Here is a 19,669-nt window from a genome sequence, read left to right on the forward strand (position 1 = left end):
GAGCTAAGCTGCCCATGAGGACTTGAGCTGGTTTTGTCTCGTTGTTATTCCGTAAATCCGAATAATGAATTCGCTTGATAAGCAACCCTTCTTCAAGCCTATAGAGAGAACGTCTCCACCAGGCTCTTTCCAAAGATCCCCACAAAGAGATAGTGAAAAAAAAAAAGCACAGTTGGGAATATTGCTGGGGATCGAGAATGTGCAAGTCTACTCGATTGTTACTGTCAGCCAAGCTGCTCGTTGAAGCAACGGCAACGAGCGTCGTCGATTGGCCTCGAGTAACAGAGATAGGGCTGTTGGAACGGTAAACTGTGGGGTTGGCAGAAAGCTTCCAAGTCGTCAGCAGCTCGTGTCCAACTGGGCCCATTTCACAATCGGCCAACTACAGGCGTTGAGCATATTACGGGGGCTGTTACTATTGTATATGGAAAGCGATGTTAAGACACAGCAAGATCTAAACTAAAGAGCCTCTGCAAGACCTGTATCATGAAAGAAACAATCCGGAATCCCGAGTGTACCGTGCAGTTGATAATTGCGAGGCCGGCCTAGCGACGCCGGCCTAGCGACGCTCATAATCCCCAATTTTCAGCCATGAAGTCATCAGTTGGTTTCATGGTCTAACGGTTATGACTGCGGATTCTGATTCCGCCAGCGAGGGTTCGACTCCCTCTGAGACCTTCTTTTTGAGTCCCCTCCCATTTGATGACTGAGTGCTATTAAGCACTTCACAGCTGTATTTTTTGTTCTCCTGATCCCCTCTTGCCTTCTCGCACTTTTGACCATGCTTGCCTTGAGTCTTGGATCCCGTCGATTACCTTCAACACCAATCATTTCCTCATGCGCTGCATATGCATGGTGGTGTGCGTCCGCAGGGATGACACGCCGGTTCTATAGGGCTGTATGATGGCAAGATTTCATGCACCTAGGGAAGACTTGCGTGGTTTGGTTACAAGTAAGTCAAGTTGGAGATCTTGGGTTGCATGTATCTGTCTCGGAACACGACGCTTGTATGGGCGGCTTGTGATAAACTCACAGCCCATCCTATCAACCGATACTAACGAGATGTCGAATACGCTTCAATATGGGTTACCGCCAAAGGCCACCTCAAGAGGCATGAAAAGCCCAGAGGAACCCCCACGGTAATTCATCAAGAAGTGCATTTGCGAGACATGTCAATGAGGTGATGATTGGTTGTTAAAGACATCAATGTTCAACCCCATGGTGGCTAGAGTATCGGCCATGCAGTTGACGAGCCGATTGTCCCAGTGCGTCTTGAGAAGCAGTAGGATATATTCAAAACATTCAGCTGAATCCAGACACATTCAAGTCAAAAGGGCGGTTGATAGGCAGGCCTGGCAGCGAGTAGTTGTGGCATAAGCATCGCATGAGTGGACATGAATGACTGCGAACCGACATATGCACACAATGACTGAAGGGAAGGGCCCGATGCCCGAGATAAGAGTGCACTATGCTTGATAGCGACTACTCTGCGCCATATCGACGCTGACATTGCTCTCACCGGGATCGTACGAGCTGTACACCGCCCTCGGAGCTCACCGCCAACATCCTTCAACGACACTCAGAGAGCAATAGCCCTCAAGACTCCAAGAAGGAACTACTTCCCTCGGACAATAATGGCAGTCTTCCAGATTACAAATCCCGCACCGAAAAGCAAGCATCTATTCTCTTGCCGACAACCTCACCCTTGTAAGCCAAGACGGCTTGCATATCTTGGGTATGCCATCGAGGATGATGAATCTCCGCGGACCGGGAACTAATGCGTGGCGTCCAGATATGGGGCAGTTTCATGCATGCGGCCCCGGCGATGTAAGAGCCGCAGCCAACATGACAGGGGATGATACCTTGCGTGTAAGTCGACCGTGTGAGAAGTCGAGTGTTTCTCGTGAGTATAGGCGGTAGCGTGTCTGTTGTGAGCTTGAATCTACTCCCACCACGGAAACATCCTTCCGGGGAGAGGTCATGCAACTCTTTTGCTGTGACCATGTTATAAGACTTTGACGGAACAGTCATCACAGAAGGAACTCATTCTTCACTCACGGGCTATGCCGTATAGCTGTAGACAAGTGTAGGTAAGAGAGAAACCACAAGTCATTATTTCCCCAACTTCATACCACCCAAAATGGGACTCAAAGTATCTCAATAGAGATCTTAATGGTTTCAACAGTAAAGGCTTCATACCCAAAGCCCGATAGTCATGATAATGCAAAACGCTCAATCTGCCCTATTCAAAAACGCCGTTACCCAGTCACGCTTAAGCGTTCAAATCATCCGCTGAAAATGGAACAAGATTTCCAGATGGCAAACCCCAACTTGCCTTATCCATATCCCCCGGCCCACATCGCCATGAGCATCCTCTATACACAAACGGCACAGTCCTCTCGCCTTCAGCCATACTCAGCGGCGTCATACGCACGACTGAGGGGGCTTCTGGACCAACTTCCTTGCAAGTTCGGATCTCCCGCCACTCAACCCATTCAATGGTTGGGATAACCATAAACTTGCGGCACCGTGAGCAGGTCAGGCCACCAGCATCCTTCTGTCTCTGTGCCCTCTCAAGAAGCTTCCGGAGATGGGTGAGGCCGTCAGGGATGTAGTACGGCATCTCTGGGAGTTGGGCACTTTGATAACAGGCTCGGAGGGCTGTTTCAAGAAGACTTGGGACACGGCTGGCTTGGGGTTGTGAGCTGGGAGTGGCAGAGACGGGAGAGGATGTGGAGCTGTCAGACTCAAAATCGTCGACAGGAAGAATGTGCTTGGTATGATCTGTGGGAAACTTGAACTCGGATACGACCCTGCCTGTCGTATTGGAGAGTTGCAAGGGGGAGCGGCCCAACACCCTGCTCACCAAATGGGGCAATGGGGAGGACTCTGATTCTGGTGTGTAAGAAAAGAGCAAGTTATCAGGTTGGTCTTCTGAAACCTGCTTCAATTGGTCACCTGGTTGCCAGAAAGGATTGGGGTGGACAACAAGGGTGCGAAGGTCATTGTCTGACGAGAATAGATCGAGCAGTTCCACAGGCAAATGTCGCAGCCTGTTTTGTGAAACGTTGAGCTCTTTGAGATTGTGAAGCTTGGCAATTGCAGACGGAAGCTCAGTGAGCTTGTTGTGACGAAGACTGAGGATAGTAAGGTGTGTGAGATCAAAGATGGCACCGGGAACCCGAGTCAGCCGGTTCATGGCCATATAGATCTTGAGCTCAGGGTCCTTTTGCTCAAAGGCGACATCCTTGGTGACGACAGGGATGCAGGTGAACTGTGACAAAGGACTAATGGTATCATTGGAGATGTCTTCCAATCCCATTGACCAAAAGTCAATTGTCTCTTCGCCTTGGTCGAGACAGGCTTGGACCTTGTCGCGAGCCATTTGTTCCGCCTTGGAGACGCGGCGCACGACGCGGTTGAGCTGCGGAAGCCGCGGCTTCGGGGGTGCAGGGAGGTCCATAACATCATCGCTCTCATTTCCATCACCATCACTGGGAAGGAACACACCACTGTCTGCTTGTCGCGACCAAGCGCGTCTCTGCTTGGTGACGTGAATGGTGTCGCGGCTGTCGCCGCCAAAGGTCGAGTCAGACGAGGTAGGGTGCTGCTGGAACCAAGAACCGACGTAGCGCTTCTTGCGCCTGCCCTCTACATAATTGTCCAAGGCCGGATCATCATCGCTGGAGAAGATGGCCGGGTCACTTGAATTGTTAAAGGCGGGAGATGGCGCGTGCTTGGACGTGGAATTGCGGACGCGTTTGCGAGGGTTGTTGGAGAAGCTCTGAGAGTGCTCATCCCAGGAGACACCGGGAAGACGCGGCAAAGACAGCTCTTCAGACGCCATTGTAACTGAAAAATGAAATATGTAGATGACTCGGTTAAAGAGCTCACACAATAAAGACAAAGAATAAATACTCGAATACGCACAAGAGGGAAAAATTGAAGCGGTTGGGCTGGGCTGGGTTCTTGTTCGACGTGAACAGGGAGCGCGACGCCAAGTGACGACGAAATGCCAGGGTTCATGCCCCACTGACGCACCGAGCTGCACGTTTGCCGGTGTGCACGTGCCACCTCCCTAGAACTGGTTTTCAGGGTCCGAATTTCCGAGGCCCCTGGGCCCCCCGCGGGAAGGGGGCACACCAGGGACGGGAAGGGGAAGCTACGGATTGATAAGATGATCAGATAACGGCGATTTCAATTGATGGTTGCAAGGGTGCATTCTTGGCCTCGATTGACGGTACGCGTCGGTGATGATGAGAAATGACCCCTCATTGACCGGCACGTGCCCCCCTCGACGCAAAAACCGGGGTTGACGCGTTGAACCACTCCACGGTCAAAGCTCGTGTAACGCCGTTGAGATGTATCGAGATGGTACCGGAAAATTGTACTTAATCTGAGAGCGGAACAATGGTAGTTTGCTTTGTGAGGTGAAGCACGTCAGACAGCAGCACCTACCCAGGCATTGAGCCAGTAGTGGGTGCTCAATGCTTGCGATGATAATGGATCCTAATGCCTACCTAAGGCTTGCCGAGCCAGAGATAAACAGAAATCAGGTAGAAACTTGTTCTCCTGCCAGCCACCGCAAGCTCTCGCTCTGAAATACAACCACGCACTAGAATCTTGCGCTGCCTCCGAGAACGCCATCACCTCTCCAATCATCTCTTCTGTGTCAGTGTTGGCGAGCACGCTGCATACTTCTCTTTCAACACTTCTCACTATCATCGTTTGGCTGTCACCTTTTCAGAGTCAACTGCACAGTTCATCCGATTTCATTCCGCTGTGGTGTCTTCAACTTTTCCATCTCTTCGCGTGGAGGCGCGCCTTCCTCCTCTCGCGATTACCAAGAACCACCGCCGAGTCCTCAGCTCCCCAGTCAATATCTTTGCGACCTTTCTTTCCAACCAACATTTCCTATTTCATTCTTTCAGCTCTTCTCTTCTCTTCGAATGTAAACCCAGCTCTCTCGAGTTATCCCCAACTCTCTCCCTGTCATACCGACTGGCGATCCATGATGGGCATCCAGAAGGTCGAGCTCGATATCCTCGATTCAGATGGAGAGTATGCAGCATTGCCGATTATCTACAGTTACCGCAGGGACTGACAAGCAATAGAAAATTGGATGTCTTGCCGGTGATGCGAGTCACCAAGACACGAGGCAGTGCTCTTTTCGTGACCAGCTCCGCGGTTAGGTTGCTGATATTGTACTTTCTGCACAACGAGCACCTAGCTAACCCTTTCTCCAACCCCAAGACTTGCGTCAAAGCCCTGACTATGTTGATATTCAAGTGGACAGGCGCCAGGGTGGGTGACATTGCTGCGCCTGAAGGGTCTGAACAAGCATGCCTGCGCTAGGAGCACGTGTTCGTTTATAAGAGTCCCGTCCGCACTGATCGATGGCCTTCAATACGCATCACAATTGCCTATCGCAATGGGCAGAGGTATGCTTCTCATTCTCCTTGCGAACATAATATCTGCTAAACTCATGCCTGGCTTTAGGCGCGATGCTCAAGGGGAGGCAACCCACTTCTTCACCAAGCTGTCGGACGATGATGACGACCCTTATCTTTCCACTGCTGGATACCTTCTCAACTGGGCAGTTCATACCGGAGCAGTTGAGGCAAGTTCAATGGCTGAACTCCAGAGGACCATTTCGGCACCTTCTTTCTCCCACATCGAGTGGACTCATCCCAACCGACCCGTCCTGTGTGCGAGCGACCAAGATGGCGAACTCCAATACGACTCCCCCGCTCATGCTCATCACATCGGGAGATATGTTAGGGCAATCACTAGAAGCGTTCCCGCGCTGCACGACATGAAATGCAGCGCTCTTCGTTGGGGCTCGATCTACGAGGCATGGGAAATGGGACGTGTTGATGCTGCGTTGGCCATGTTGGATGAATGTCGAGAAGTGGACAGCTCGGCATCATAGGTTATGCGAGTATTGCATCTGGTTCGTGTGGTCTGCCAGCTGGCATTCATGCTACTCGTATTCTCCAGTCCGGGTACTTGGTATGGATACTTCATCCGCTAGACAAGATATCTAGCATATATTTTGATGCATCCGAGATTACGACTGGAATGTCCTCTTCATTTTCGACAATTACATTAGACCGCAGTGTTATCTGTTCGATGTCTTGATGGCTGGGCATGTTGCCCCTTCGCGTACTTGATCAGGGCACGCGTCCTCTATCGACCTGGTATTGGGTCGATTTCTTCTCATGGCTCCTCCGCGGCAGGCCATATGGACCAGAGTAAATATCATAGATGCCAGGGGCTAGTACCTTATTGAGGAACCCAATGCATCATACCAACTCATAGCCCTCCCCACCTCGTGAAGTCGCTCCTTGCGCTTCTGGAACAGTATGGTACCAGATCATCGCATGTGGGCTGTAATACGTTGACGTGAATTCGTATTATGGAGGCATCTTGCGAGTCAGCACAAGTGTCTTATAGCAAATGGCTATAGATGGTTCAGTAACGGACATGGACATTGGGCAGGGACCGTACTTGAATTCCACAACCACGACCAGGTTGATGGGAATGATTTATTATTCAGTTCTTAATCCCAATCATCGTCATCACTGTCGACATTTCTTGATTTCCCAGCAGTCCCCGTTTTGATGGTCTTCCCTGCCAGGCGTTCCTCCTCGGCGTCCTCAGCAGCTTGCCTTCTCTTGATTACACGCATATCCGAGTCAGGAACAGCGCCAACCTCTACCAGCAGGTTGTCAATCTTTTGCATATTGGTCCGCACGCCGCCAATAGTCATTAGAGTCACAATCTGCTTGACAATGTCGCCGTTCTTGTACACCAGGATGGTCGGACAGTTTCGATCGGGATAGTTCTCGATGGCCTGGCTCGCCCGGATCTCGCAGAACTTGATCTCGCCGTACTCCTTGGCGGCCTGCCTCCAAAGCTCGGTCAAGACCCTGGACTCGACGTTGGTGCCCATGGAGGATGTGAGGTTGACAAACACCGGGCCATTCTTGGAGGCGTCTGTGACCTCGCGCTGGTACTCGGGCTTGGAAATGGGGTATACGCTTCCGTGGAGGGCCTTTTTCTGAAGATTGCTCAACTCGGCCATGCGCTTCTGTCGGTACATCTCGAGAAACGCCTCGTCTTCCTCATCCTCAAGCTCGTCCAACTCGTCCAGGTCCTTTCCCTCCAATCGGTTCTCATGTGCTAATCTCCGGCCTTCGAGAATGGCCTCCTCGATCATAGGAGTCGGGCTCGGCGGCTTCTCAGGAATGACACCATGTTTCCGAAGGATATCGTTCCTATGGCGGGGTTAGAGCTGGGCCATGGAGGGGTAGCAATTGCATACCATTCTGTGTCGGCATTGGGGTCGTCGATGGGCACAGCAATGCGCTGTTCTGAAGGAGCGGCCATGATGAATGCAATGTAAATGAGAGTGACCCAATATCAAGACAAGGCTCTAACAACAATTTGTAGTGATCGAAAGTGGTAGCCTACAACTAGACTTGACGAGGCTCAGTCACGGCCTTACGTACTGCGTCAGGCAGCTCAACGGCGGCCTCGCATAACTGGCCGCCGTGCACAAACCCCACTAAAACATTGCGTGCATAAAGCTCCTCCATCGGCGCTATGTTGCACCGACGAGTCTTGGCCTAGGCGGTGGACAGGCGGTGGGCTGGGGATAATTGTCGTCACGTGGCTTGGGCACGAAAACCCTAGCACGCTAAGCCAGTTTCGTCGAAAAATTCCGCCAGAGGCAAAGGAGAGCCCGTCCCCTCAGAGCCACCGAACTTTTCCTCGCTTACCTCCTCCCACCCACTCTTGCGAGCCTCAAATCTGCTCCCGGATTTCGTCAAGCTTTCCCACTCTCGCAAGAAAACCGACAAGAATTTCTCGAGAAAATCAGCCAAGATGGTAAGCGACTGCTTCTTTCTGATGTTTTCCTACGATGAACCGACCTACGAGCGATGGACGATGGACACGTGTGTGTGAGGAAGGGGGGAAATTGGACAAGAGGATGCAGCCGGCCGCCGTGGCAAAAGTGTCAAAATGATGGAACTCGGGACCGACTACGACGACGATGCAATCGACAATCGGGCGGGACAAACACGATGATGGAACAATTTGGCTGACTCTCCGCCTCCCAGGTTCTCGCCGTTGATCTTCTGAACCCTTCCGCGGCCAGCGAGGCCAAGAAGCACAAGCTCAAGGTACGATAAGCAACAAAAAAATTTCACATGTTTCGACAATCGACCTAACATTGCTCGCCAGACCCTCGTCCCCGCCCCTCGATCCTTCTTCATGGACGTCAAGTGCCCCGGCTGCTTCACCATCACCACCGTCTTCTCTCACGCCCAGACCGTCGTCATCTGCCAGGGATGCACCACCGTCCTCTGCCAGCCCACCGGTGGTAAGGCTCGGTTGACCGAGGGCTGCTCTTTCCGACGGAAGTAAACTGCTTCGCAGCGGTTTATCTCCTTGGGTACTCATGACTCTTACGGTTCATCGAATGGTGGTCATCTCGGATCTGCAAATCAACAACCTCGACATGGACGGATAGAACAACCGACGTTGCGAACACTACCAAAAACCTCTTTGCAGATAGAAGATGGGGCACCCAGAATAGGGGCGTTTGGGGTCTCCGGATATCTTGCATGGCACATCATTCTTCTTTTGTTTTTCCGTTGCGCGCCTTGTACCAAAGAGTCTTCTCGAGGCAGGAAGGAAAAAAAAGCACTGCATGGGTGGAAAGCTGGAGAAGGCCTTCACGAGCGCCTGGACTGGTAACGTCTGGCGCGAGGACGTGGAACCGCTGCTTGATGATCGCTTCATACCCGGGTGCAGTGGGTAGCGGAGGATGGTCACTGTGCTTTTGCGAAAATTCACAATGGTTTCCACATTGCTGTCGTACTGATGGTGACTGTCATTGAGTGCTGTAGTGAGGGATAACCTGTTGTGAATGATCGTCTGTCCGGATCTGCCGCCCTGTCCCAGCTCTGCTGCCTGGACCTAGGCTTCCAGGAGTCACCACGACTCATCAGTAGAGCTCACCCATTACTTCCACAAGCTGTCAACGATTGACTCGATGATGATTGGTGACTGGCAGCGTCATGGATAAGGTGTCGACCTACCCCTCAATGTTAGTCGCCGGATGACTCGACTCGGGGAATGTGGTCCGGTGGGATAGAGCCTCAGGCAGCCCATCCGGATCGTTTGGGAACTAGACTACCCCGCGGAATGGCATGATAGCGTGACACGCAGCAACGGACCTGAAGCTTGTGGATGATTAGCTGGATGGTTGACTGTGATTGGGCCATGAGTTGACTGCTGAAGCTGTAGGCTCAACTGCTGAGTTATCACATTATGCAGCACAAACAGGCTTGGTTTCCAACTTGACAGGTTTCTCCGTTATAGATTTGATCATTTGTTACAGTGTTGTATATTACTAGTTTAGTTAATTGGCTCTTGTCAATCTGACATGGCCGTCATCAGCTCGTGAGAGAAGCTCGCGTGCCTGGGTCCACCTCTCCTCACACTTGCTTTGGGGCAATGGAAGGGACGTAGGCAGTCGAAACATGCTTCTCTTAATGTATGTTTGTGAATAAAATTATCAAAGAAACCATCCAAGTATTCAATAAATGCCTAGGCAAGCACCTATCTCGCAAACACTATGGTTGTGGATGTTCTGCAGCTGAATGCTAGAACAAACCCGAATCTTCCCCAACACCTTGACGAAGCAAACTTGGGAAAAACACAATCAAAGCCAAGCAAATCACACGAGACATTGTCGATCCTGGGCAAAGCCTGCAGCATGGCTCCTTGCCACTGCCTTGGTCCTCTCGCCGATCAGATAATGCAGCTTATATCATATGACTCTTATAACAGCCAATGGCCAACCCTGCAATTACTTCACTTTACACGAAAGCGACACGAACAGGTCGCGCAGAACACGGGTCACTAGCTCCACTTTTTTCAGCGCAAGGTGAGAAACTCTGGCTCGGTCAGCGGCTCACGGAAAGGCTGTCGCCTCTATTTTAGCTTTCCGGGGCAGGGGCCTCCTCTCCCTTTCCCTTCTTCTTCACCCTGGCAACGATCTCGTTTGGACCTCGTTTAATCAAGAACCCCTCCTTCTTTTATTCATCACGGACCCTTGCTTTTTTATCGACTGCGACGTCATTGCCATCTGAGAGAAGACTACTCGTCTCTCTTCTATTCAAGACACTCTCCACTCTTCCATCTTTTATCCTTTCTTGATCTCGGCCTTGCCGTTCTGTTGTTTGACACCTTGTTGAGCCTTACCCTCTTGTGCAACAACAATCGAGGCATTGCGACGAACTTTGCGACGTCATCACATCTCGGCGCATTCATCTTTCATCACCAATTGATACCCATTGAGTCGTTCTCGACCTTATACATCTCTCACAATGTCGACTCCTCGGGTAAAGCGTCAGTTCGCTGGCACCCCTGATCTCTCCCAGCGCCAAATCACTTCCTTCTTCAACCCCCGATCTCCCAACGAGCCTCAACCCAGTCCCGAACCGGCTCGCCAGCCTGTACTCCCTTCTACCGTCCAGGCGAACCTTCTCAGCGTCGGAATGCGCGTTCGCAAGTCTGTCCCTGAGGGATACAAGACCACCGGGACGAGCGCCTTCAAGTTGTGGACGGACAATACGCCAGTTCCCACATCTACTCCCCGCCGCGCCGCCAACAAGGCTACATCTCGAGAGCTCTTGCCTTTCTGTGGGATCAACAAGGTCGGCGGTCTTGATACTCAGCCCGAGTTTGAGCAGGAGGATGACGTCCCAGACGCCGATGCCATTCCCGAGCTTTCAATGTCTCAAGAGAGTACCGAGAGCGTCGATTCAAACGAGACATATCGCAAGCGATTTTTCGAGGACGATGAAGAACTCAATGCCAGCTCTCATGCCCAAACCATGGTTGGCGAGGGTGACTCTCGAGTCTATGCCATCCCTGTCTCGCAAGCCCAAAAGGCAGCCAGGCTTGGAACCGGTGGTCAGGGCCGCACAGCTACTGGTTCTGATTTTGAAGATGCCGAATTCCTTGTTTATGGAGACGACACGATGGATCAAGCCAGCTAGCTTGACCCAGGTCGTTCCCTTGTCAAGACTTACATGTCACATGTGTTATGTTGATCGATGAATCTGGTGTTAGGCGTTGTCGGGTATACATTGGTGCTCCAGAGCTGGTTGTTTTTTTTATGGATGTCAAGGATAAGATGAATTAGGACTGGCTGTATGTTACACGGAATTAAGACATTTTGGTCGAGCGTGACCTACAAGTACTTCCTTTCCACCGCACTTACATGCCCACAAACGGCTCTCGAAACTCGAGCAAGTCCCTCTGCCCGTAAAACTCACCGGCGACCGTCAGGATCATGTTGAGCGTGGCGCGCAGGTTGGCCCGCGAGCGTTGCTTTGCTGCCTCCTTCTCCGCTTCAGCCTCGGCGTCGGGATCGTCTGAAGCTGTGCCGTTGTCCAGCTGAGCGAGCAGTCGAGCCTTGGCTTCCTCGAGGTCTTCCTTGGGTTGAGGGGCGACTTCGCCATCCTCAGCTTCCGATTCGGATGCGAGGTCCATAGCCACATCCTCTTCGTCGTCTATCTCACCTTCCTCTGCGTCGGGTTTAGGCGCAGGGCTCGTAGGCTGAGGTGCTGGTGTATCCGCCTTGGACGGCTGTCCTTCGTCCTGTTCAACTTCAGGGGGTGCTGTGTCATCTTCGTCCTGGCCAGGACTGACGGCGCCTTCCACCTCCAACTCCTCTGCATCAACCATGACGTCCTCGTCGCTGCTGCTCCTATCAACAGCCTCATGGGCCCCCAATCCACCCTCGGCCAGCTCCTCTCTCAGCGCCGCCATCTCGGCCAAACTTCTCCCCAGCAACACCGCCCGTCGACCCAAATCACGCACCCAGCCAATCTCTGCGTAGTTAAGCTCTCCCTTGTCCGGTAGTCGCGCAAGAAGCGCCCACAGCCAACGACTAGTGCGTTCAGGCAGGGTATAACCGCGGCGCAGAAACTTACCACCAAGTAGGACGCGAAGGATGCGGAGGATGGTGTCTTTGGACATGAGAGCGAGTTGGAGGGGATGCGGATCGGTGGTGCGAAGCAGACGGGACCATACGGCTATAGGTGACGATTGATGGCCGAAAGGCGCGGCGGTGGTAGCTTGCGATGGGGAGAGTCGAGAGAGGGCGTTGGAAGGAGGTTTGGTATGGAGGACCGATCGGAGGTGGAGGTATTGGTCCATGAGGGACGCAAAGTAGGCTTCGTGTATGGCTCTCTCTTCATCGAAGTCGTCGTCTTCGTATTCTGGAGCTTCGCCCTCTTCGTAGTCATCCTCCTCGGCCCATTCTGGTAGTCCGACGTACGCGCCGTCCTCATAATAACCTCTAGAGTCCCCGATGCCAGTCTCGTAAATACTTCGATCGGTAGGCCCCTCGTCGTCTTGGTCTGCATCATCGTCTCTCTCGAAGTCGGCGGGTAGCTGCGGTCCTATCTGGACTTTGGGGGCAACCAGCAGATGGGGGATCCCGTTGGCTTCTTGTCTGTTGTACTCACCATATCAGTATCCGTGCTCTATAGGTCGGCCATCTTCAGCTAGGGATCACGAGGTATACCAAGGGAAGTTTCATACCTTACAGAGTTGAGATAGGCCATGGCTTCGGAGTCGTCCTCAAAATCAGATTCTTCACCCGCGGGAACCGTCGTCGCGTTGCCGCCGCCTGAAAAGACATATTTCTGACCCCATGTCGGATCGATGTTGGAGTGCTGATGCTGTCGCGCCTTGCCGCCTTGTTTCTTTGGGCGCTTGTTCTCTCGCTTTGGTGTATCGCCGTCGTCGGCTTCCTGAAATTCCCTCTTCGTCGCCATTTCCACAATTTCGCGTGTTGACGGGTTTGTTTTGTCGAGCTCAAGAGCTAAGGTGGAGTGAAGATGGAAAGGACCCTGAGATGATGCCTGGTGCTTATCGATAAGCCCTCATGCCGCTTTTTCGGCCGACCAACCAGTCACCTTTGGAGCTTCAACACCAACTCTCGACTTACACCTTGACGCTCTAGTCTTGGGGCTTGTTGATGGTGATAAATCGACAATGAGCGCGGCTTTTGTGCGCCGCTTGGCCTTGAATCCGCCGCGCCACACTGTTATATCCCGTCGAGCCGTTGTTCGCGCGCAATTGGCACAATGGCGCTCTCATAGCACCTACAACCACTTTGTGGGCAGCAGTATGTCAAGTCGAAGCTACGCAATTAGACTTGCCTAACATTCCTAGGTGAATCTGTTACCACAGACTCTTCTATTCCACTACGGAAAGATGCGAAACCCTTCAGACTCGCCGTCAAGGACAACATCGCAACCGCCGACTTCCCCACACAATGCGCCTCTCAGATCCTCTCCTCCCACCCCTCGCCATTCGAGGCCACTGTCGTCCGGCAATTGCGTCAGCGGGGTGCTTCTGTAGTTGGAAAGACCAACATGGACGAGTTTGGCATGGGATCACACTCAACGAACTCGATCCACGGCGCTGTGAGGAACCCATTGGCAGAGGACGATGATGTTTCAGCTGGTGGTAGTTCTGGTGGAAGCGCCGTTGCTGTTCGGGTTGGAGACGCCGATGTTGCGTTGGGAACAGACACGGGAGGCTCAATTCGACTACCGGCGGCTTATACGGGAACCGTTGGCTACAAGCCCAGCTATGGCATGATCTCCCGGTTCGGTGTCGTTCCATACGCCAATTCTTTGGATACGGTTGGCTTCTTGGCCAGTGAAGTCAAGCCCATCCATGACCTCGTCTTCAAGACTGGTTTATATCAAGAGCATGACTCGAGTGACCCGACATCACTCCCTGTTGCTTCCAGGAAACGCTGCGCTGAGACGACACCCTCTACCCTCCCCGACCTGTCCAAGCTAAACATTGGCATTCCTCTTGAGTACAACATCGAGGAACTTGATCCCTCCATCCGAGATGCTTGGGTGGCTGCCGCCTCTGCTCTCGAAGCACAGGGTGCAACTCTGGTTCCCATCTCCCTTCCCTCTACGACAGAGGCCCTTTGCGCGTACTACGTGCTCGCCCCAGCTGAAGCTTCCTCTAACCTCGCAAAATACGACGGAGTTCGCTACGGAAAGCGTAGCGAGGGTAGTGACGCTGTTGGCGAGACTCTATACTCTGACACCCGTGGAGCCGGTTTCGGCGACGAGGTCAAGAGGCGAATCCTACTCGGCACATACAGTCTCAGCTCCGAAGCTATGGATAACTACTTTATCCAGGCGCAAAAGGTTCGACGTATGGTCCAGCAGGACTTTGACCGCGTGTTCCGGCTGGACAACCCGCTGTATGAACCCGCGCAGTTCGATCTCAGCGACATGGCTGAAGCCACCGGCATGGAGGACAAGCGAGGTCCTCTGCAAGTGGACTTCATCCTTTGTCCCACGGCACCCACGTTTCCTCCGCGGTTGGACGAGATCAAAGAGCAGAGCAGCGTGGACGTGTACATGAACGATGTCTTTACGGTGCCTGCCAGTCTCGCGGGCTTGCCGGCTGTGAGCGTCCCCGCCAGGGTTGAGGGGAGTCGATTCCCGGCTGGATTGCAAGTGATTGGGCAATATTGGGATGATCAGAGGGTGCTGTTACTGGCGGAGAAGTTGAAGGAGGCTGTGGCATGAATGTGTATAAATGAAAACCGATGACTGAATGATCTTAGTGTATAGTAGTCTAGATGACTTAGATGAAGTAACTCGGTTACTAAGGTACTAACCACATGGTTTGTGACACTGCTAGAGGATGTCAGAGGAGCATTCACTTCACCCCTGGCTCATAGTTATAGGTCTCGAGGGAAGGAAACGATGAAAAGGGGGCCAATACTTGAGCCAATCCCCTTATGATCCTGCTAATGGCCCTTGCCCACCTTGCTAAAATGCCAACGAGGTGAAGGTGGACATATATTTGCAATGTTTGACTTGGGACATCTCTAAGAGAAAGCCAAGGGGTAAAGCAACTGGGTTTTGTCAAGACATTTAGCTACGAAATTGGCCCCGGCCTATTGTCATGATGATGCTGGTTACAATAAAGATACAGACATCTTAAATATCAAAGCCAAAGTAAGTGGTCTTTGAGACCATAAGTGGTATTCGTTGTAGATGTTGCTAAGATGGTTTGGCCATTATGGAGGTTGTAGACTTTCAACCATCCACTTGAAGCAATCTGGATTGCTAACTCGCACACTGACGTACCAGTCCCTCCGAAGGCTGAGTGTCTCCACGCTCATGAATTCGTATACCTCGTCATCGCAACGAGGGGCGTCGATGTAAGGACACTCGACGTCAGGGTGACCTAGTTGGGGGTGGTCCAATGCAGCTGATAGCAAGACCGCGAGTATTCTCGGCGCGGCGTTTCGTGTTTTTGGGAGGCCGACGTGGCATCTCGCCTTGATGCAGCTGATCCAAGTCGGGCCCACGTGTTGGTGTTCTTTGCCGTCTCCAGGACTGCTCAGGGTGAACGGCTCCGGCTCCGGCTCCTGCTTGGACTTCGACTTTGGCTCCTCGGCCTTTCGTCGCGATCGACATCCATCTCATCCCTATCCGAGAGCTCCCCAGACTCTTCCCTCGTTCCATTCTCACCCTCCGGCTCATCCTCCTCCAGCAGATCCTCGAGATCGCCAAGAGGACTGACCCTCGGCTCCAGTATCTCCAAGTCCTCCAACGTCTCCCGCTTCGGCATCTTCCATAAACTCGTACCGCAAACGCGATCCTTGACCAGCAGGTCATCCACAAACTCATCCATGTACGTCAACGCCACGCCTGCCCTGCCCCTCCTCCTCAGCTTGCGCCTGTCCTCGAGAAACGGCTCCAGCATCTCGTACACGTCCTTTGCCTGTCGCGTGAGCCGAAAGTAGAAGCAAGCCAGTGCGCGCAGGTACTTGAACTCGTCGCCGCCGTAGTGCAGGTACTCGTGCAGCACGGCGTCGCTGGGGGCGAGCTCGAGGAGCTTGAAGGCGAGGCACAGGAAGGGGCTGGGCTTTTGCGTGACGCCGTAGGTTCCGCCGATGAACGACACGTGCTCTACGACGCGGTCGACAATGTCGGCCTCGTTGAGCGCGAAGCACTGCTCCTTGTAAAAGTACGAGTCGACGATACGGTCCTTGACGGCCTTTTCCATGATTGTCGCGGGGTTGAGGCCGTTGGGCGCCATCGTCGCGTTGGAGCCGCGCTCATCGAGGAAGCGCCGCGCATCGGCTTGCACGGTATCTTTATTTTTGCTCATGATGGGTGGTCGTGATTTCGTCGTAGTGTAACGTTGGTAATCGCTGGATCGGAGCTTGGTGTTGGAAAAGTTGATGGAACCTTGAAGCTCGGGACCGATAAGAGCCTTATCGGTCGGTTGCCGTGTCAACAGAGTCAACACTGCATGAGCATGACGACCAAGCTTCGAGGCGCAAGGTTTAATCGGTTGCATGACCATTCAATCTTGTGTCTCCTATTGTGCGTTTTCTTTTTCTCTATATATCTATTTATCAGGATGGCCAGATTGCTCCTCACGTCGTCCCAGGTCCAGATTATCGCATCCTGCATAGTCGGTAAGTCATGTTCCAGCTTCCGCATTCCACACAGTTACTGACGAGACATTCATCAGTGGTTCTCTGTACATCAGCTTTGTTCATCAGCGGCTATGTCATTCAACAACGAACACTGCGCGAGCTCCGCGTAGCCATCAAACCTCGCAATACCCGTCCGTCCCCTAAAGTCTATCTCCCCGAGAAGTTCCGCACAAGAACCAAGGAGCTCGAGGATGGAAGCGTCGTCGATATCGACACCGAAGCGGATATCGAAGTCAGGCGGCAACGTCTCCTAGTCGAGGTCAAGGAGACACTGCCCGGGGCCAAGTTGGAAAGCGCCGAGGGCAACGCTGCGTTGGAGAGGAACATTGAGCTCGTGAAGCAGCTCCAGTCCAAGGTTGTGGAGAAAATGTCGACTCCCGAGGGCCATGTTGAAGCTCCCGTCAAGAACCACAAGCCCGTGAGCAGGGCTCAGAGGAGGAAGATGATCAAGAACGAGCTCCAGAAGCTGGCTCGAGCGGATGAGCCAGCGTACTACCAGCGCAGGATGTGGTAGACACAGCAAGCGGTCGATATCTCTATGCGTGAATGTGGCCAACGACTATACCGAGTATACGCACTTTGACGTTGGATATGTTTCAGTTTGGCGTTTGTTGCTTCTTGGGACAAGGGGTTATGCCTAACACTCCCCTTCCTCCTCCCCCGTCCAGGTTCAAGATTGAAAGAATAACGAGCAAAGGCGTCCTGCGAGTTGGATATATATAGTAAACAAACATTGCAATCTTTTACCAACCTCAACCTTGAGTTTCTATTTCTCCGTCTTGCTTATCGTCCAACTCCCCAGCGCAAAGCCTGTGTAGTGAATGGCTCTCTCAACTTCACTCAATCGGATAGCTTATAGTTCCTGGTGATTACTAATCGCACGTTTACCTATAGTTTCCACTACTGTATCAAGTATATTGTGGGATAGCTACTCGGGGGACCATGTTAACGATCAATCTCGCATCACTTGTTACAGGAACCCGTGGGCGAGGCAGCTCACCGCGATTGCAACGATAGAATGGAAGTGGTAATGATGCTCAACTAGGCAAATGGATACCAGTTATTAGGTTACCTAAGAGACGATGCACAGCGATTCTCCATTCCTTACGAGTGTAAGCCGCTTAAATTGTTGGTCGTCCACAGCAGGGGCGAGGAGATATCATCATCTCCCAAGCGAAGCAATCAAGGAGGTTCAGCATTTGCCGTCATTATGGATGAGAAGCAGATGTCCCATGTCTTTAAGTTGCAAAATACCTAGCACTACCTTCCAAACGGCCTGGACATGAGAAACTTGGATGGGAGGGAGAAACAGCAAGTAGCTGACTTGACTGACTCGATGCAGGCGATCATGTTTGGGACGGGGGACCCGAAGAACACAGCCATTGTCAATACTGACACTTTAACACAGATCTAAATCATCATCAGGGCTCATTCAGAGCCAAACTTGACGTCCTTTCCTAGTGCCAGGGTACCTGCGCAGGAGTGTCTCCTTTACGACCGCGTCAAGATACACATCCTCGATGCGTAACGGAGGACAAGAAGAGGAACCAAGGACAGTGAGATCCTGAAATGGATACTGAAGTCGTTGCAATCAGACTTTAAAGTGTTTATAGACAGCACTCAAACTTCCTAAACAGACCAAGGGCTTCTACCTCGGCGTCAGCCCGACTCTTTTCGTCCTGCCCAGGTCTGATCATCAGCTGGGCGCCTCAGAGACCTATATGGAGCACTTGAAATTATTCACAAGTCTTTTAAGCGACAGCTCACGACTTACCTCGAGGGCAAAGATGGCCGTGACTAGAGGTTGTAGACTAGAATAGGAACCCGCCCAATGGTTCTTGCGCGCGACCATTAACAGCAATTACTCTTTTAAATTTTCTCTCAATCTGCGGAGGATGACTTGTCTAGACTCTCTTTTTGCGACGTTGGACCATGGCATGAGTACTACTATCCAGAATGACCCATACCACAATGAATCCGCCAAGGGGCCAACACTATCCCCTATCACCATTGAAACTGTTGCTCAACCATGGGTTGCCTTGCACTGCACGACTAGTTGTTAGCCTCATCTTCTGAGTGAATACTTTCTGGGCTACTGGTTTCGGCGAAGGCGCCAGTGCAGAAGCCGAGTGAACTGGCCATATTTTCGCAAACCACAGCAACGGAGCGGTTTTCTTCCGGTCATGGGGCACATTACGGGCTGGAGCGAAAGGCCAGGGCGGCATTGATTGTTATGCTTTGAAAGGGGGGCTGCCAGCACGTGTTGGGAAAGGAGGGCATCACGTTGACATGCAGTCTACCTCCTGGGAGCTCGCCGCCGATAAGGCAAACTCACAAGTATCTGAGGTGATGTTTCTAGCGCCGCTCTAATCGCTCGGTGTTATGATATCTGGCTTTGATAAAAGTCATCTGGCTAACTACATGGTGCATGATACATGTGTCGGGGCGTGTGACTGCGCAGTACCAGTAGTGTTAGTGGCCTCTTCTTGAAACCTCATAATTGTTCGAGACTTCAGATAGGAACTTGGCGAGCAAGAGTAGAACAACATTGATACATTCCACAAGTGTAACAGCATTGCAGAGAATAGCTTATTATTACCCCAGACACCCTCTAAGTCTGTGATAAAGACTTGGCTTGTGATCCAGAGCATTCTAACCCTGCCTCAAGAACAATCAAGTTACATTACGCGTCTACTTCCAGTACTCACATTTTGACAGGGATGACGATTGATGAGAAAGTTCCAGTTCAACATGCGGATTATCTACTGGATAGCTCATGGTCATGCCATTCCGCACATTGGGTCAAGTTAGCTCTCTTGGCATTAATTAGATGAATACCATCTCCTGAGAGGCGCAGTATGACTACGTAGTTCAAGTCTCCCGTCAAGACCTGGCTTGCCCTCTAATTCACGAGAGAAGACTCTTGGCATGTCCCTGATCCAAGTTGGGCATCCCTAATGGCGCCAACCAGCCCATCGCAATAGGCGAGAACACCACTAACAAGCGCGGGGTCCAATAGCCGCCCAAGCTCCAGTGACATTCATATGATATCAGTTATCAGTTGAAATGAAAGACATCATA

General features: G+C 52.1%; 9 protein-coding genes across 9 annotated transcripts; 5 read left to right on the forward strand and 4 right to left on the reverse strand.

The window, feature by feature from the left end:
- Positions 1 to 2,272: 2,272 nt before the first annotated feature.
- Positions 2,273 to 3,847, reverse strand: NCS54_00729000 (Hypothetical protein; the record flags this gene model as incomplete). Its single annotated transcript, XM_053152721.1, has 1 exon — positions 2,273 to 3,847. The coding sequence occupies one exon, from the start codon at positions 3,845 to 3,847 to the stop codon at positions 2,273 to 2,275; it is 1,575 nt and encodes a 524-aa protein (XP_053008696.1).
- Positions 3,848 to 5,014: 1,167 nt separating this feature from the next.
- On the forward strand, positions 5,015 to 5,932 carry NCS54_00729100 (Hypothetical protein; the record flags this gene model as incomplete). The annotated part of the gene is made up of 4 exons (XM_053152722.1): positions 5,015 to 5,061; positions 5,115 to 5,304; positions 5,356 to 5,441; positions 5,500 to 5,932. 4 exons carry the CDS (start codon positions 5,015 to 5,017, stop codon positions 5,930 to 5,932), a joined length of 756 nt encoding a protein of 251 aa, XP_053008697.1.
- Positions 5,933 to 6,562: 630 nt separating this feature from the next.
- Positions 6,563 to 7,392, reverse strand: NCS54_00729200 (Phosducin domain-containing protein; the record flags this gene model as incomplete). Its single annotated transcript, XM_053152723.1, has 2 exons — positions 6,563 to 7,280; positions 7,328 to 7,392. The coding sequence occupies 2 exons, from the start codon at positions 7,390 to 7,392 to the stop codon at positions 6,563 to 6,565; spliced, it is 783 nt and encodes a 260-aa protein (XP_053008698.1).
- A 402-nt stretch (positions 7,393 to 7,794) lies between these two features.
- Positions 7,795 to 8,433, forward strand: NCS54_00729300 (Hypothetical protein; the record flags this gene model as incomplete). The annotated part of the gene is made up of 3 exons (XM_053152724.1): positions 7,795 to 7,893; positions 8,127 to 8,189; positions 8,251 to 8,433. Exons 1-3 carry the CDS (start codon positions 7,891 to 7,893, stop codon positions 8,431 to 8,433), a joined length of 249 nt encoding a protein of 82 aa, XP_053008699.1. The 5' UTR covers positions 7,795 to 7,890.
- Positions 8,434 to 10,403: 1,970 nt separating this feature from the next.
- Positions 10,404 to 11,078, forward strand: NCS54_00729400 (Hypothetical protein; the record flags this gene model as incomplete). The annotated part of the gene is made up of 1 exon (XM_053152725.1): positions 10,404 to 11,078. One exon carries the CDS (start codon positions 10,404 to 10,406, stop codon positions 11,076 to 11,078), a length of 675 nt encoding a protein of 224 aa, XP_053008700.1.
- A 220-nt stretch (positions 11,079 to 11,298) lies between these two features.
- Positions 11,299 to 12,866, reverse strand: NCS54_00729500 (Hypothetical protein; the record flags this gene model as incomplete). Its single annotated transcript, XM_053152726.1, has 2 exons — positions 11,299 to 12,541; positions 12,631 to 12,866. 2 exons carry the CDS (start codon positions 12,864 to 12,866, stop codon positions 11,299 to 11,301), a joined length of 1,479 nt encoding a protein of 492 aa, XP_053008701.1.
- A 199-nt stretch (positions 12,867 to 13,065) lies between these two features.
- Positions 13,066 to 14,657, forward strand: NCS54_00729600 (Glutamyl-tRNA(Gln) amidotransferase subunit A, mitochondrial; the record flags this gene model as incomplete). Its single annotated transcript, XM_053152727.1, has 2 exons — positions 13,066 to 13,219; positions 13,267 to 14,657. The coding sequence occupies exons 1-2, from the start codon at positions 13,087 to 13,089 to the stop codon at positions 14,655 to 14,657; spliced, it is 1,524 nt and encodes a 507-aa protein (XP_053008702.1). The 5' UTR covers positions 13,066 to 13,086.
- Positions 14,658 to 15,480: 823 nt separating this feature from the next.
- Positions 15,481 to 16,254, reverse strand: NCS54_00729700 (Pre-mRNA-splicing factor 38; the record flags this gene model as incomplete). Its single annotated transcript, XM_053152728.1, has 1 exon — positions 15,481 to 16,254. One exon carries the CDS (start codon positions 16,252 to 16,254, stop codon positions 15,481 to 15,483), a length of 774 nt encoding a protein of 257 aa, XP_053008703.1.
- A 189-nt stretch (positions 16,255 to 16,443) lies between these two features.
- On the forward strand, positions 16,444 to 17,102 carry NCS54_00729800 (Hypothetical protein; the record flags this gene model as incomplete). The annotated part of the gene is made up of 2 exons (XM_053152729.1): positions 16,444 to 16,567; positions 16,624 to 17,102. The coding sequence occupies exons 1-2, from the start codon at positions 16,510 to 16,512 to the stop codon at positions 17,100 to 17,102; spliced, it is 537 nt and encodes a 178-aa protein (XP_053008704.1). The 5' UTR covers positions 16,444 to 16,509.
- Between the last annotated feature and the right edge of the window lie 2,567 nt (positions 17,103 to 19,669).

This window comes from Fusarium falciforme, chromosome 5, assembly GCF_026873545.1.
Source record: "Fusarium falciforme chromosome 5, complete sequence".
NCBI classification, from domain to species: Eukaryota; Fungi; Ascomycota; class Sordariomycetes; order Hypocreales; family Nectriaceae; genus Fusarium; species Fusarium falciforme.